Source organism: Theobroma cacao, chromosome 5 (assembly GCF_000208745.1).
Source record: "Theobroma cacao cultivar B97-61/B2 chromosome 5, Criollo_cocoa_genome_V2, whole genome shotgun sequence".
NCBI classification, from domain to species: Eukaryota; Viridiplantae; Streptophyta; class Magnoliopsida; order Malvales; family Malvaceae; genus Theobroma; species Theobroma cacao.
Window position 1 is genome coordinate 29,580,666 of NC_030854.1, and position 14,765 is coordinate 29,595,430.

Sequence of the window (14,765 nt, forward strand, 5' to 3'; positions counted from 1 at the left end):
CCCCCCCCCCCCCCCCCCCCTCTCCCTCAAATAAAAAATCCCATGAGATAACATTCATGAATGTACCAAACCAGTGATGATGCATCCAACTCTTGCTTGGACCTTGATATTAATTCCGCAAGGTGTGATAGAGGAACACAAACATCCTACACAAAGAGAAAGAAAATTTTGGTAAAGAGGCTTCTACCAACCTCCAGAAATTGAGAAATGGCAATTCAATGATTTTTAAAGATCATATTGAGATTAATTTGCCATCCATTTAGTTCAACTTACAGAAATCATTGCTTCAAAATTAGGTTCCATTGCAAAGCATGCCCATAGTGCTTCCTTCCTGATCTGCAAGGAACCAAATATATTACAGAAGATAAGAATAAATAGCACAGATATATTTGGATGAAGTCTATGACCCAACACCTTTTTGTCTCTTTTTTTTTGAAGATTAAATATGAAATGTATTCATATCAAAAGGGGAGAAACCATGTACACAAAAGGAGAGGAAACCTGGCAAAAATCAGCCCAGGATCCTACTCTGGAACTGGCGTACAAAAATTAGCCAGCAATAACCTAAGTCCTGTACAAGAGAATTGACAAGCAAAATATACAGAAATTACCTATGACCCAATACCTTATTTAGAAGCATGAAATTAATAAATATACAGAAAGAATTGCCAGAAAGCACAGATGTTGGAGGTGATTTAAGTCAGTAATAGCAAGTCCCGACTTATTGAACATAACAAGACAATTCAGTCCTGCTTCAATGTTTCAAGATCGATACAGGGTTGGAAAGCTAAAAATTAACCCAGAGTGCCAATAGATTCTGATTTGAGGTTTCGCAAGGTCTTCAACATGCAACAACCTATTCTACATGCTTAAATATATCATGGGCTGGGAAAGGAAGCCAAGCTGGGGCATTCTATGTCAAATAATTGCATCAATAGCTTTGAAATAGCTTCATAGCTTTCCACTCACAAGCAAATTCAATCTGAAAATAACAATTCCCACCCCCCTAAAACCCCTTTTCCCACCTTTCCATTTCTACCTTTCATGAGCAAGTATAATATTATCCTTGGCATGCATTATTGCATCTGTATCTTGTCTTTCCCACTGACATCAAACTAAACCCGCTTGTCCATAGAGACAAACTGTATAATTAATTTCTTTCTAATAAAATCCATATTATGATCAGGACAATGGTAGAAACTGAAACTGCATGGTCACTTAACCATCTTAGGTGTAGTCAACCCACCTAAGCAATATGATCATGGCTTGTGGTGAAAGCGTTTGTGATAGTACGCTGAGTTATTATAAACTAAATCAGGCCATGTCTCTACTTTCAATATCATTCTTGGCTTTTCCATTCAATATATACCTAAATGTAATACATACTCAGGCACTCACTTAACCAAAGTCAAATGTATCAGTCATTGGTTCCTCGCAGAAAGAAGTCCTTCATACTTCTTTCTAATCTTTGAAATGCCCTCCACACGTGGTTTTGTCAAATAGCATGGTAATGACCAAAATGTTAGCCAAAAATAGTTTCACTTCTACTCATTTATAAATAAAACCCATAAGTTCTTAATCAGGACACTGACTTGTAAATCTGGAGGATTTTACCAGGGATTCAAAATATTATCATAAAAGGAATTACTGAAAAAGATGTTGTAAGATGCCAACCAAGTTTTAACACATAACTGAATACGAAATCAAAATTCATCTTCACTAAATATAACTAAAATGAAGGAGATGATAAGCCTTAAAAAGGAAAATAGACTTTGCAAAACAAGTTATCAGCCAAAAACACACAACTAAAGTCCCAACCACTCTGCAGGAATAAAGTTATGTTACCTTCCAAAGTTCCTTTTTAGCTTGGGGATCTTCCGCAAAAACAAAATCTGAGCCATTGTGCTCGGAAACAATTCTTTGAACAATTTTAGTTTGCTCAAGAGAGTATGCCTCTAACAAACAGTAATAAACAGATTAGGATCCATCACAAGTGAAAAGAAGAAACCTTAAATATGACAACAAGATTAAGGCAGGGTGACTCAGGCTTTGGCTCAAAAATCTTGCCAAATCAGAAGTGCATTTTCTCCTTTATCTTCTGTTTCTTTTATATTTCTTGCTTTATGACAAATAATCATGGATGTACTAAGGTCCTTAGACAAACAAAATATAAGGATCATCACTTAAGAAACTATCCAGTTTCAGATAATTAAGACTAGAACACCATGTTAGAATAGGACACAAAATGCCAAATTCCTTGTCAATTTGTTTGTAGGAAAAAGTTCAAATGAACTAATAAGGCTAAACCTTTCTATGCAAAGTAGCAGAGATTCAAAAAGAGAAAAGGGAGATATCCTGCCACTCACCAGTGCCTATAAATTCAAACATCAGAGTTGGAACTTCAGGCAAATTCTTCCCATTAGCAATATTGACAGCCCTTACTTGGACCTCATCCAATAATTCTACCCTTGACACCTAAAGAATATGAAAGAAAATCAGATAAATAATTTGAATAAAAGCAAAAAATTTTAAAATATAACCCTACCTGTATACCAGACAACATAGTGGCAATAGCAACATCTGCTGCATCCTTAATTGTAGGGAAGTTGCACATTGCAACCTGTAGTATTATCAAATCAATCAACAAAAGCATAAATATTAAGATCTCACATACGATATTAGAAAAACTAACCAAAAAAATCTATCAAAAAAAAAAGAAAAAGAAACTATAATAGTATAAATACAAGAGCAAGAGTCAATTGATTGTCAAAGACAATTCCAGTTGAGAATTATTAGTACGAGGAGCAGATTGAGAGGGGTTGCACTCCTCAAGAAATTCAAAATGTGCTTGTCATCGATTTAGCAAATTCACTGAAATAATCATCAAAAGAAGAACTTGGAGCTAATAACTCTTTCTCTATTTTCTGAAATATGTGAAGAAACTGTCAGTTGAAGGGAATGACAAGTACAAAATGAGAAAACCACCCCTTTGAGAGCTAGTTATTTCAAAGCTATCACTTTGATTCTGCGAGGAAAGAGGGAAAGAAAGGGGAGGCGAGAAAAGATGTGTTTATGACAGTGAAGAATGCCAACTCAATGAAAATGGAACCAATCATTCTGCAATAGCCAATATTTACAAATAATTTGATGGAGAAAATGCACTATAAACACGACTCATCTACCCAAACAGTATTGACCAATCCCTCCAATAAAGAAACAAATCTTACTCTCTTGTGAAAGAATAAATTTATAACTGAACAACAATGAACCAAAGGGATTGATTCCAATTTCAAATCTTTCAATTTTACTTAAGAATTTTGACATATAAATGTTGTTGGAAAAAATCACAAGAAAGAAGTAACAACGTGGAATCTGAATTCTAATTGCAAACATGAATTCAAAAAGCAAACTAAAAGTACTGTGTCTCATTAAAGAAGAAAGACAAATATATGCTTTCTCATTCATTGGGTATGCACTGAATACTTGTGACATCCAGAAATCAAAGAACATTTTTCATAACACTAAAAAAATTTTCATTAGATTTTTTGTTCAGACATTCTTGCTCATTCTCAAATTTTCCAGCTTTTGTTTAAATTCAAAATTTTCGCCATCTTTTTCTAGCATTGTTGTATTCCTAATCATTTTGCTAATATAATGGAAATCATAAGTAATAGATTGTGACTCACAAGTCAAGCTGGTGGAATATCGTTAGCTTGGATAGTTAAAGATTATGTTCTTTTGAAGCCAAGGACCAAATCCTTGAGTTCTTCAACATATAAGAAGTCCTTTTTATTAAAGTTTTGCCGGTACTTGCTAAATCATTGCTCCAATAGTTCATTAATTTAATAAGGCTTCACCGTACAATGCATATTTTTGGTTGTTTTCTGGTTTGCTGGAATTCAATGCATGTTTTTGGTTGTTTTCTAGTTCGCTGGAATGAGCCTTAATTGAGGTTCACTGGATCTTATCTTGAATCTATTTCATTCCTAGGATGTTTTATATGGCCTTTAGTTTATTTCAGTTGGGTTTTTCCTGAATCTAAAAATTTTTATCTTCAGTTGTTCCGGCATATTTGTGTTTTAAGAATTTATAAAGTTGAATTTAAGAATTTGAATCAATGATAAGTTCTTGGAGATTTCAGGTTGAAGGATAGGCTATTTTCTCTCATTCTTCTACTTGCTTACACTTCTAACTCTTATGCATCTATAGTAACTCTGAAGTTCATAATAAACTAGTAGTTCCATAAAACTTGATTTCTTCCTTATTTGAAGCCAATGTCAAACTTGCTTCCTTAAACTCTCCAACCTTAAATCCTCCACATATTTTACAATCAACTACAATGAATTCAACTATCCAAATATTTCATCAAAACCTAATCCTGCTGCTATAAGTTTCCAGCACCATCCTTTTCAGTTTCCAGCCATTCTTTTGTAATCAGATTCAACTAAATCATATCTTTCCAAAAAAAAAAAAAACCACCAACAACAACAAAAACAATTAAATCGAACTTTAATTCTCTCATAATCATTATTTTAAGCTGATTACTTCAATGCATCTTATGCGATAAGCATCTATGGACAAACTAAATGGTTCACTCACAGAACAAACTTTACATGGCAAAGATTAGAGTTGAATAGAGTCAATGAGAAAATAGAAGTGCCAAATCATTGTACATTTGATAGCCCATTATTCAAAGGAAACAAGTTTAAATCACAAAAGAAATGCCTTTAAGCAGAGAAAGATCAATTTACCACTGAATGCTCTGGAATTTTCTGAAGCCGTAAAGTGACTTCCGTTATCACACCCAGGGTTCCCTCACTTCCAATCATCAAGCGAGTCAAATCATACCTAAGATATGCAAATCCAATGAGAATAACAGCATACAAAAATTGAAAATAAATAAATATAGATAGACATACATATTCTTTACAGTAGAAAAAAGGAAAAGACATTCAGAATAAATTGCTGATAAAGTAATCTTTTGCATGTAAAATTACTATATCACACTAGCCATCCCTAAAGCAGTAAAAACTTGGACTAAAAAAGGGGAGTTTTTACTGAACAAATAAAGAATAAGACTTTAAAAGCATAAAAAAGTAGAGGAATGCAAGAAAAAAAGAAAAGAATGACTACATATGATTAAAGCAACATGACCATGCTTGATAAGCAAATTAAACTTGTTGCCGATAAGACCTAGCTGAGCTTCAACTTAAAGTTAGTGAATATTTCTCTTTCACTCAAACTCATAAACAACTTCATCAAACAGAAAAGGGTTGATTCCCAGACTTTTAAGAGTGCAAATGGAATGACTATGCTACATATATAATTCGGACCAGGGGGGAGAGGATATGGAACAAAAAGAAAGTATTGGTTGAAGGACATAGGAGAACAGACCCAGCAGCGCTCTTTCGAGCACGAGACGCCGTCTTGACAATATCTCCATTGGCAAGGACTACCTGGGATGTACAAAGTGTAAGATATAATTCACTCATTAACAAGTTAATCCGTCAAAAGAGTAATTAACAAACCTTGAGACTGATGACATTGTCACGCATTGTGCCATACCTACATGCTAAAAGCAAAATCATTAAATCCAATAAACAAAGAAAACCATTTAAATATTATATACATTTAACAAAGTGATAAGAGCAACTGATTGATCATCTGCTTGATGCAAGTTTTAATGATTTTTTTTTTTATATTTCGATAAAGCACAAGTGTTAATGATTGTTTCATCAAGGAGAAAACAATAAAGCAGAAGAAATATTACAACCAAACATCTACATGTAGCCGTCCTTTTACCAACATAAGCATAAATAAAGAATATTTTTACCCATTTTACAGAAGCATTCTTGCTTGCAGCATCTTGAAATCATAGGAATAGACAAATCAAGGGACTAAAATCTTTAAGAAGTAAAATACTTTGTTCAACGATCCTCTAGTTCCTTTAGAATAAGAAATCTCCAAGGTGTTAATATTTCAAATCTCAGCATTTCCATGTTCTTAACCAATCCCATCAAAGGATCACATTTATAAGGAAAGATTAATCAATTGCTAGCGTAGTGTTCAATTCCGAAAGATGATAATTAAGAAAAAGCATATAGCCTTCCTTGATGGTTCTTAAAATAAATTAGGTAGTATTCTACGATGCTGGCACCATGTGGAATGGTATAATCGAGATGCTATTCAATATTGACCTGCCAACCTAGAAAGGCATCAGCACGAATGCTGCCATCCAAAAGGTGGAGGTTATAATAGCTAGAGGCAATTTAGATGACTGCAATGTGCTGGAAAATAATGAAATTTCTTCTGGAAACCGATGGAATCCAACCTATCTAGCCAAGACACGGTATCAATATTGTATACAATGCACAGGCATGCATTTTACAATGCAGTATCATAATACTGCAATCTTAAAAATTTTCCCCCAAAGTAAGGAAAAGTTTAAACCACTACTATTTTTCTGAAAAGGGTCAGTGATAACACTAGCTGACTCCTCACTATGTGGCTTGCAAGCATTTGCTGATTTTCTTTATCAAAAAGCACACAAAGGCCTACAAGAAAACATTCTAACATGTGCTGAACCCATGATGGAACTGACAAGTACATGCACTACATAGGCATTGAAAATGTATGTGTCTAAATTGAGAAAATGTTTTGGCAAGGAATCAAAGCGTGGTAAGTCTTTCAGAAGCTTGAACACAATGCTGAAGCCAATTCAAAACCTTTTGTCTAGGGCAGTCTCCATCTACATTCACAACAGAGATATACATGTTCCAGGAGAAATAACAACTTTATCGCAAATCTGAATACACTTGCTTGACACACTAAATTGCTTAAATGAAAATCATACTAAGCCTCAGTGCGAGAGTTCTCAGATGCAATTTTTACAATAGACTGAGGAGAAAACTAGAGAAGGCAAAGAAAGAGAGGATGCATCAAGTAGCTAATAGATATAGAAAAGACAACCTTTTGTTTGCTATCAGGGAGTGGATTTACACATAGCATAACGTAAATACAGTAGCTGAGATAACAATCAGTTGAAGCATAGTGACTACCTCACAGCTAAAGATCCAGAGCAACGTGTTGCACACATTCCCCCTATTGTTGCACCGGGCCCTGCAGGTCAACATGTTTTAAGATGATAACATTACACGCAAGCCAACAAATAATTGATAAATGAGGTGCTTTTATCAAGTGGAGCAAAAAAATGTTATAGGTTATTTTCACATTAGAAAGAAATGTGGCAAGAATTTCATATAGCAATCTGACCTGGATCAAGAGGAAAGAATAGACCGTAAGGCTCCAAGTATTCATTAAGTTCCATCCATCCAATTCCAGGCTCAACAATAACATCCATGTCCTCAATATGTAAGGCTTTAACTCTCTATAAATTCAAACAATAACAGCTATAACTATTACTGTAAATTAAAAAAAGAAAACAAAAGAAGATTTCCATATTAATGTATTTTTCATCAATTTATAGGATAAGCAACAGTAATGATTTCTGCCATAAAATTAATTGCAAACTTGAACGCAATATTTGCCCAAAGAATGTAATTTACAAATTGAATTATATAAACAATGTCCAGAATGAGCACTATAATCACAAGATGTTAACAAAGCCCATGCCACAGGACAAGCCGCAGTTAGATGCTTCCACTAGCAGCCTGAGTATACAGCACACTAAATAGAATAAGAAGCACAATTAACAGTATTGCACAACCGCATAGTACAGAATCAAAAAGAGATCATTTCGATCTTTATTTTTTGAATTTACCCAGAAAAAGAGATTATTTATACCTTCATTAAGGTCATGTCAATGCAAACACCTCCGTTAGGAGACAAAGTGTGCCCCTCAATGGATGTAGCTCCACCATATGGTACAATAGGAACCTGATTGCAACATAAACAAACAATTAAAATTTTACACTTGCTCAAGAACAGCCAAGACTTTTATATTATACCCTGGCATAGTTTATAAACTAGACAATAAAATATGTATCACTTGTATCACCTGGTTTTAATTGTAAGATTTAGCAAGAGACATCGTAGTCATTAACCAAAATCGTACTATGCACAAGCACCAAATTTTATATCACGGACCATTCAATTCTAAAGAGGATACCAAATTTTTAATGGCAAATATTCCAAATTAAAAGATATACTTGAAATAGAAAAGGAACAGTAATGCATCTTTTATAAGCTTACAGACAAATGAAGAAACAGACCTTATATTTGTCACAAGACTTGACAATCTGGGAAACTTCCACCTCAGACCTGTGAATTGAATTGTGAATTGATGTTGACAGAACAGAAATGCAGATAAAGATATATGCTGAGCTGTTCTCTAACTTCCTCAGGAGTCCAAAGTCTCATGCACTTCACCATTTGTATAAAAAGCACCATGGGAAATGCAATTCATTTATTCAAATTAAAAGGTTGCATGCTAGAATTATATGAGATAATTTCTCACTTAACATTTACCCATATATCTGAGCAAAACACCTGTCTCTGGTATTAGAGAAATAACTTGTTACAGCTAAAATCCTATTATAAAATCAAATGATTACCTATTCAAATGGTTCTTTAAAGGCTACCAGAAAAAAAAAACCTAAAAAAGAACCAAAAATCTAATTTTGCTACACGCTCATACTCTTAGTAGCACCACAAAAAGAAAACAACGGACTCAAATGTGGCATGCACTAGACGTCAGATATACAAACCGAAGAGTTCTTAACAAAAGAACCACAAGGCAAAGCCCACCCTAATTTGGGTTTGTAATGGCTATTCTTACCTAATAGTGCACACATACATAGTTAAACATGCCTTTGAAGGAAAGAAGGTGCACGTCAAAGACTTTATCAAAGATGTCTAAAGTCTAAAATATGCCAATTTCTTTAGGTGTTTCTTAAACATTCTAAGAATTGTTTCATCAATCACTTCTAACACTCTTATATAGTTCAGAAATCTATTATCAAAATGCTGTGACTTTACAAGTACATCCACCTTAATTAACAACTACTACCACAATTATCATGCCTATCTCCACTTCTGCGCCTACAACAAATAAAATGGACTTTCAAACCCATGAAAATTAATTAGCAGGACTACTATGTGTAATCGTCTATTTTGTTTTTAATAATTAGTTTGAATAGAATTATAGTGCTCATAAGGAAAAGCAAACTAACCTTTTGCTTTAGCCACTCACTTTTTGATGTTTTTGGACATAAAAAAATTATATTTGAAGAATTAAAAATTAAAGTACTTGACTTCTATGAATAAGAAAACCCTAATTTTACCTCAATATGGAAAGTTTTTAACCAAATACGCTCTTGCTTTTATTTATGCTTGTTTTTACTTTACAACAAAAAATGAAAAAGTAAAAGAACAAATAGTAGACGCTTACACATCAAAGTAAGGAATAATAATTATAAAACCACTCCAAAAGCTTAACCACAAAAAATTGTGATAAGATTTTGAACCTTGAAGATCAAGAATCAGTCTCACCTAGGGAAAACAACCACATCAGGAATATTCACAGCTTTGTGGAAGCTGTTCTGTGGCTTTCCATGGTAGAATCTTTCATCATAATCCAAAGTCAAATTATCCTGTACAATGTCAAAATTTTACTCATTTCACCAATTATTCCTAAAACTTGCAGTGAATCAAAACTATGAAGCACCCAAAAATAAATTAAAAGAAGGTAAATACTTGGCAGATAGCCATCAATTCATCAATAAGCTCTTGTGGAACATCTTTGTGAATGCCCTTCACCACAAACTCTGTGCTTGTCTTCCCTCCAATGCTCACTTTCCTGAAAATCACATCTTATCTAATAAAAAAATAAAAGAAAAGTTTAAAATTTGTAGTCTAACAACAGTTGAAAATCACATCTTATTCAATAAAAATGACAAGTATTACCCAAAAATTAAATTTTAAAAAAAAACAGACCGAGAATCGATATTAGTGGGTTCACATAGAGAAGGCTGAGTGTTCTGGGCTTGAAAAGCGAGGGACCCAGCTGAAACAGCAAGAGCCAAAGGAAGCAAAGAGCTTGACCATGAAAAAAACTGGGTTTTGGTTTTTTCAGCTGTGGTGGATGGCACGTTCCTTTGAGAGCCACTGAACTGAAATTTGTAAAGGTAAGAAGACTGACGGGAAGCATTGGGGACCGCAGATTTCTTCGAACAAGAAAGCAAACGCAAACGAGCAAGCCAAAACGAGAAGGCCATGCTTACAAGCTGGAAGTCGATTAGAGTAAGGAAGTAAGAAGTACGACCCTTTTTACGTTGGACAGTCGTTTACGCCTGTTGTTGCCTTTTTTTAAGTGTAAGATACATGCTTTGAAAGAAAGTATTACCTTATTGCTTTCTGTTTTTAATTAAAGCATTGAAATTGAATAGCTGTCAAACTACAACAAAAAGGAAAAAATCTTTGTCATTTCTTGTTATCAGTTCAACCATGAATAAATGGACCCATCACTCAAGAGGTCCAAGGAGAAAAAATGTTTAATTACAGCCGAAAGATGGATACAATGCTCTCACTGCTCTCTTAGTCAAAGTCTAGAGCATTTAAATGAAATAGCTACAACTACAGGCAACCAATTGCCAAGCCTCTCTACCTTGCTTGATTGATACAAAGCTCTACATTCATTGAACTCATCAATGGCTTCATCTTGAGAAGGACTGAAGGAGATCCACTAGTTCATTAACTAATAGCCAATCACATATTTGGTTTGCAATTCCCAGTACTCCTTGGACTGCTTTACCATCTCCGCACGTTCAGCTATGAGCCTCTCCTTCCAATAATCTTTGTGCCTGGTGCAGATTTGTAGTGAATTTCACATAAAGAAATAAAGGGTTATGGGAACTGGTCCGATCCGTACAGGAGAGACATAGATAAATAATCAAAGAATTTATGCGTCTTATTTGAACCCGGACCACCATAATTTCAGTTTTTTTAATTAATTTACCAAGAAATAATTAAGGTTTTCACTTTTATTCACCTTCTTTTAATTACAAGATCTAGCTCCAGCATGTGTACCGCGTTAGCATATACTCCAGCCTGCAGATGAGAGGACAAAAACAAAACATTAATAAGAGAAAACATTGAGAGTCTGGCCTTTGCAACATTATAAGTAACAGAAGTAACAAGTTGACACTCTGAAATGGGAAAATTTCTGAAATAGCTTTGACACCAACACCCCCATTTGAGTAAGTTTCTGATTCTCTTTCTTTTTCTTTAGGGGAAGAGGGGTCGTACAATTCACATCGACAAACATAATTCAACAAATTTCTCCCTTATGGTACAAAAGCTTTTCAATGCTACACCAATTAGAATAAAACTTGCACCACTAAGAAAGAACAACTTTCTGGGTCTTCATCCAAAACCAAGAAACAATATCAGCAAGACAGCAGAAACAGTTAAAGAAAGAAGGCATGCAATGAACCACCCTTTCCTCCCCAAGATTCCATTTACCAAACAAAGAAGGCATGCAATGAAGCACCATCAATGGGTACAACTTAAAGATGGCACTTACCGCTTTATTCCCTGAAGAAGATTCTTAGACATATGGGTGGAGATTTAGCAAATAAAACATTGAACTCATCAATTGGCAAGTATCTTATTATCTGCTCTTGTCAAATTACGGGAACTCATGTTCCTATTAACTGATATGAATGTAGTCAATTAAAATCACAAAATATATTAAGAGTAAGGTTCTTGGATAATTCAAAAAAAAAAAAAGAGTAAGATTCTTGGAAGTGTGACGAAAGTGCAATGAGAAAATAATTGCATCACCTAAGATAACAGAAACGAGATGCCTTTCCAAAAGGGAGATGAGAGATAGGTGGATCATTCCCCAAATTTTTTTATCACATAAGTATGCAAATCCTTAGCCTAATTAACTACCAGACGGATAAGGGAACATAGCGTAAATTTCATATGGAAAAAGATTGAATACGCAAGAAGAAGCTGAATGTGTTCGTAAAACAGTAAACCAAAGAGTTCAAAGCTATAGAATCAAAACCTCTCTACAAATTGGGCACTTCGAATCTGGGCTTGTGGCTTTAAGTCCCTGAAAGATCATCACAGAAGCAGCTGAGCAAGCACATGACTTGCAAAAAAGATGACCGCAACTCAATGCATATGGATTAAAAACAATTTCCTGCGAGATAAGGACCAAAAGATATGAGAATACATGATATGTTTCCTTGGACTGTACCTAAGTTAAGAGCATACCAAGCAAATAGCACATGTTAGATCGTATTCTAGCTTTATTGAATTTGGAAGCATCATTGTCATCACAGGTTCTGTTGCACTGAGGTCGCAAACAAAAGAACCAGAAAACTGAATGAACTCTCCGCCATCTGATCCATTAAAATTCAAGTAAAAAGCTCCCAATTCTACCAGCCAAGGTGATTGCAAAAGCTCTAGATGTTCAGCCCTCATCTTGGATTTGAAATTTTTGCCATTTACAGAGCTATGTACCTAAAAATGGAACATTAATTAATCATCTAAGTATCCTGTTCTAATACAAGGTGATTGAAAGAGTATCAGCAATGATAGAGAAAAAAACAAAAAGAATTGCTGCATACTTTATCATACTTCTTCAAGATTTTACCGATAGCAATTGCATTCATTGAAATATATTCTATTAGCATCTGCCCTTCTTGTACCAATGCTTGATGGTCATTTTTAAAACATTGCAGTAACCGCAATACATATCTCTGCATTCCAGTGGCAACATGAAGATGGAGGAGGTGTCTGGCTCTGGAACTAAAGCACCCAGCAATATCCGTAGCTTCTCTCATCAACTCAGTAAAGAACATCTGATCACACACTAAAAAATGCACAAAGCTCATTATTGGATGCTAGAACTAAGCATCATGAACTTTACATCAGCAACAAGAGCTCTATTATCAATTAGGGTGCATCAGAATAATAGGAAAACATAGATTTTGCCTGCAAAAGCTATCGAAGAAAATTTACGAATAGGCCTTTTAAGGCTGTAAGTTATTTTCAGGCAAAGGAAGAACCAAAAACCTCAAAATTGGAAATTCTTAAACACTACCTTATAGGACAAGACAACACAGTGTTCAACTTCTTTCTTGTTCTAAAAGTCTTGTAAGTGGGAGTGTGAACCAAAATTCTTTTCCTCTATTGTTTAAATACCCTTTACAAAGTTTAAAATCTTGATGAAAACTGAAAATGGGGAGCCAACAAATAATTTAAAAAATTAAAGCTTTAAGGAGGCAGGAAATATAAGCAGGATGCTATGCCTCTGGTATATAATTTTTAAATTTCAATCAAAACCAATATTCCCTTATCCTATCTTTTTCTCTAAATGAGAATTTTGAAATCTATATGCTAATAAATAAATAAAACCACACAATGGTTGGAAAAAATATAGTCTTTTCCCATCATTCCATCCTAGATTTTGACAGTTCAGTGTAATCAAATTGATTAATACCAACTAACATAATACACCAGGGGTGGAATAAGATAATATAGAAAATTCAGTTCTTAAAAAGAGATACAAAAAAGGAACTCACCTGGGCAAGATTGGCATTGACAAAACTGAGACAATGTGGGATTATCCTCCTCGTCTCTTTGTTCAGTTTTATTATTAGAGTCAGGTAATGCTTTACAGGTTCTGCAGCTTTTCAGCACTTTCTTAAGCCTTTTATACTCAACATGAGAAAACTTTTCCAAAAACCACTCCTGATCCCCGTGCAGATACTCTTTAAAAGTCTCTCCAAACTTCATCTTCCCAATATATCAATCAAAATTAAATCACAAACCCAGAAATCCAATGAAAATTTAATATCTCTTTTTCAAAAAAAATTATAAAAAAAAAACCTCTTGATCTGATTACCAGATATCAAAAATAAAAAGAACCCAATGCTTGAGAATAAAAGTTAATTCTTTGCCTCCAACATCAAGCAGAACAGGGTCAATACAGTCCTGGCCCAAACGACAAGACACGTTGAGGGTTTTACTTACAAAACAAAAAAGTGAAAGAGAAAATCGAGTTTTTGTTTTGTTTTGTATACTTCTTGAATGCAAAGGTGGCTGTTATATAGTGGAGAAGATATATGCTTTAAAAAGGGCGTTGGTGTTTGGTTTCGTAAAGCAACATAAAAGACTCCAACAACGAACGGTCGAGCACATCGCGCGATCTTCTCGCGATTTACATTGGCGGACATTTGGCCCCCATGCAATCAGCACGTGTACAACATCTGCCCTAGCCTCAAAGCTCAAGCTCCTACTTCATCCCTCTCGGGTCAAATAACATATGGGTTTGAGACTCTAAAGAGCTAGTAGTATTGTTCTTTCTTGGCCTAGACTCTAGAGTGAGTCTGGCCCCTTATTAAATACAAATATTGCTTAATTAAAATATATAAATATACTATTTAAAGTTAAAATAGATAATATAGAATCTCAACCTTGGCATACTTATCCATTCGATCATCATGCCAACTCGATTGCTTAAAATTATGAAAGTTTCCACTCCAGCAGTTTTCTTTATACACAAGAAAGGTTGCAATTACAACTTAGTATGTAAAAGATAAAGACAAGTTTAACCAAAATGCTGTGTATACTATGAAGAAAAGTTGCTTGAATTACACCCATAATATGTTATGCATCAGGGGGATGATCATGAAGCCAAGCCAAATTCACCATGCTGCTCAAGCTTGACTTTAATATGGAAATTGATGGGGAATTGGAGAATTATACTTCCAATATAATTCCAAAGAGAG

The 14,765-nt window shown here is 34.5% G+C and overlaps 2 protein-coding genes across 2 annotated transcripts in view; both read right to left on the minus strand.

Moving 5' to 3' along the window:
• The window catches only part of LOC18599226 (D-lactate dehydrogenase [cytochrome], mitochondrial), an 11,707-nt gene extending 1,364 nt beyond the window's left edge, over positions 1-10,343 (minus strand). Inside the window, exons 1-15 of the mRNA XM_018121615.1 lie at positions 9,955-10,343; positions 9,715-9,817; positions 9,511-9,611; positions 8,232-8,280; positions 7,804-7,896; positions 7,273-7,387; positions 7,059-7,119; positions 5,529-5,565; positions 5,395-5,456; positions 4,752-4,848; positions 2,546-2,620; positions 2,367-2,475; positions 1,846-1,955; positions 274-336; positions 67-146 (exon numbers count right to left, since the gene is read on the minus strand). Coding sequence (XP_017977104.1) covers positions 67-146; positions 274-336; positions 1,846-1,955; positions 2,367-2,475; positions 2,546-2,620; positions 4,752-4,848; positions 5,395-5,456; positions 5,529-5,565; positions 7,059-7,119; positions 7,273-7,387; positions 7,804-7,896; positions 8,232-8,280; positions 9,511-9,611; positions 9,715-9,817; positions 9,955-10,235 — 1,436 coding nt within the window. The 5' untranslated portion in view covers positions 10,236-10,343. The remainder of the gene's footprint in view (positions 1-66; positions 147-273; positions 337-1,845; positions 1,956-2,366; positions 2,476-2,545; positions 2,621-4,751; positions 4,849-5,394; positions 5,457-5,528; positions 5,566-7,058; positions 7,120-7,272; positions 7,388-7,803; positions 7,897-8,231; positions 8,281-9,510; positions 9,612-9,714; positions 9,818-9,954) is intronic.
• Positions 10,416-14,287, minus strand: LOC18599227 (probable E3 ubiquitin-protein ligase BAH1-like). The gene is made up of 6 exons (XM_018121616.1): positions 13,557-14,287; positions 12,600-12,844; positions 12,244-12,492; positions 12,032-12,169; positions 11,009-11,067; positions 10,416-10,820 (listed from the first exon to the last, which is right to left on the minus strand). Exons 1-6 carry the CDS (start codon positions 13,768-13,770, stop codon positions 10,715-10,717), a joined length of 1,011 nt encoding a protein of 336 aa, XP_017977105.1. The 5' UTR covers positions 13,771-14,287; the 3' UTR covers positions 10,416-10,714.

Bases quoted from the DNA above. Each gene is read 5' to 3' on its own strand.
- LOC18599227 (XM_018121616.1), bottom strand. From the start codon at position 13,770: ATGAAGTTTGGAGAGACTTTTAAAGAGTATCTGCACGGGGATCAGGAG. The intron at 12,845-13,556 runs GTGAGTTCCTTT...TGCATTTTTTAG, and splicing joins TCAATGCCAATCTTGCCCAG to TGTGTGATCAGATGTTCTTT. The intron at 10,821-11,008 runs GTGAATAAAAGT...AATCTGCACCAG, and splicing joins GATCTTGTAATTAAAAGAAG to GCACAAAGATTATTGGAAGG.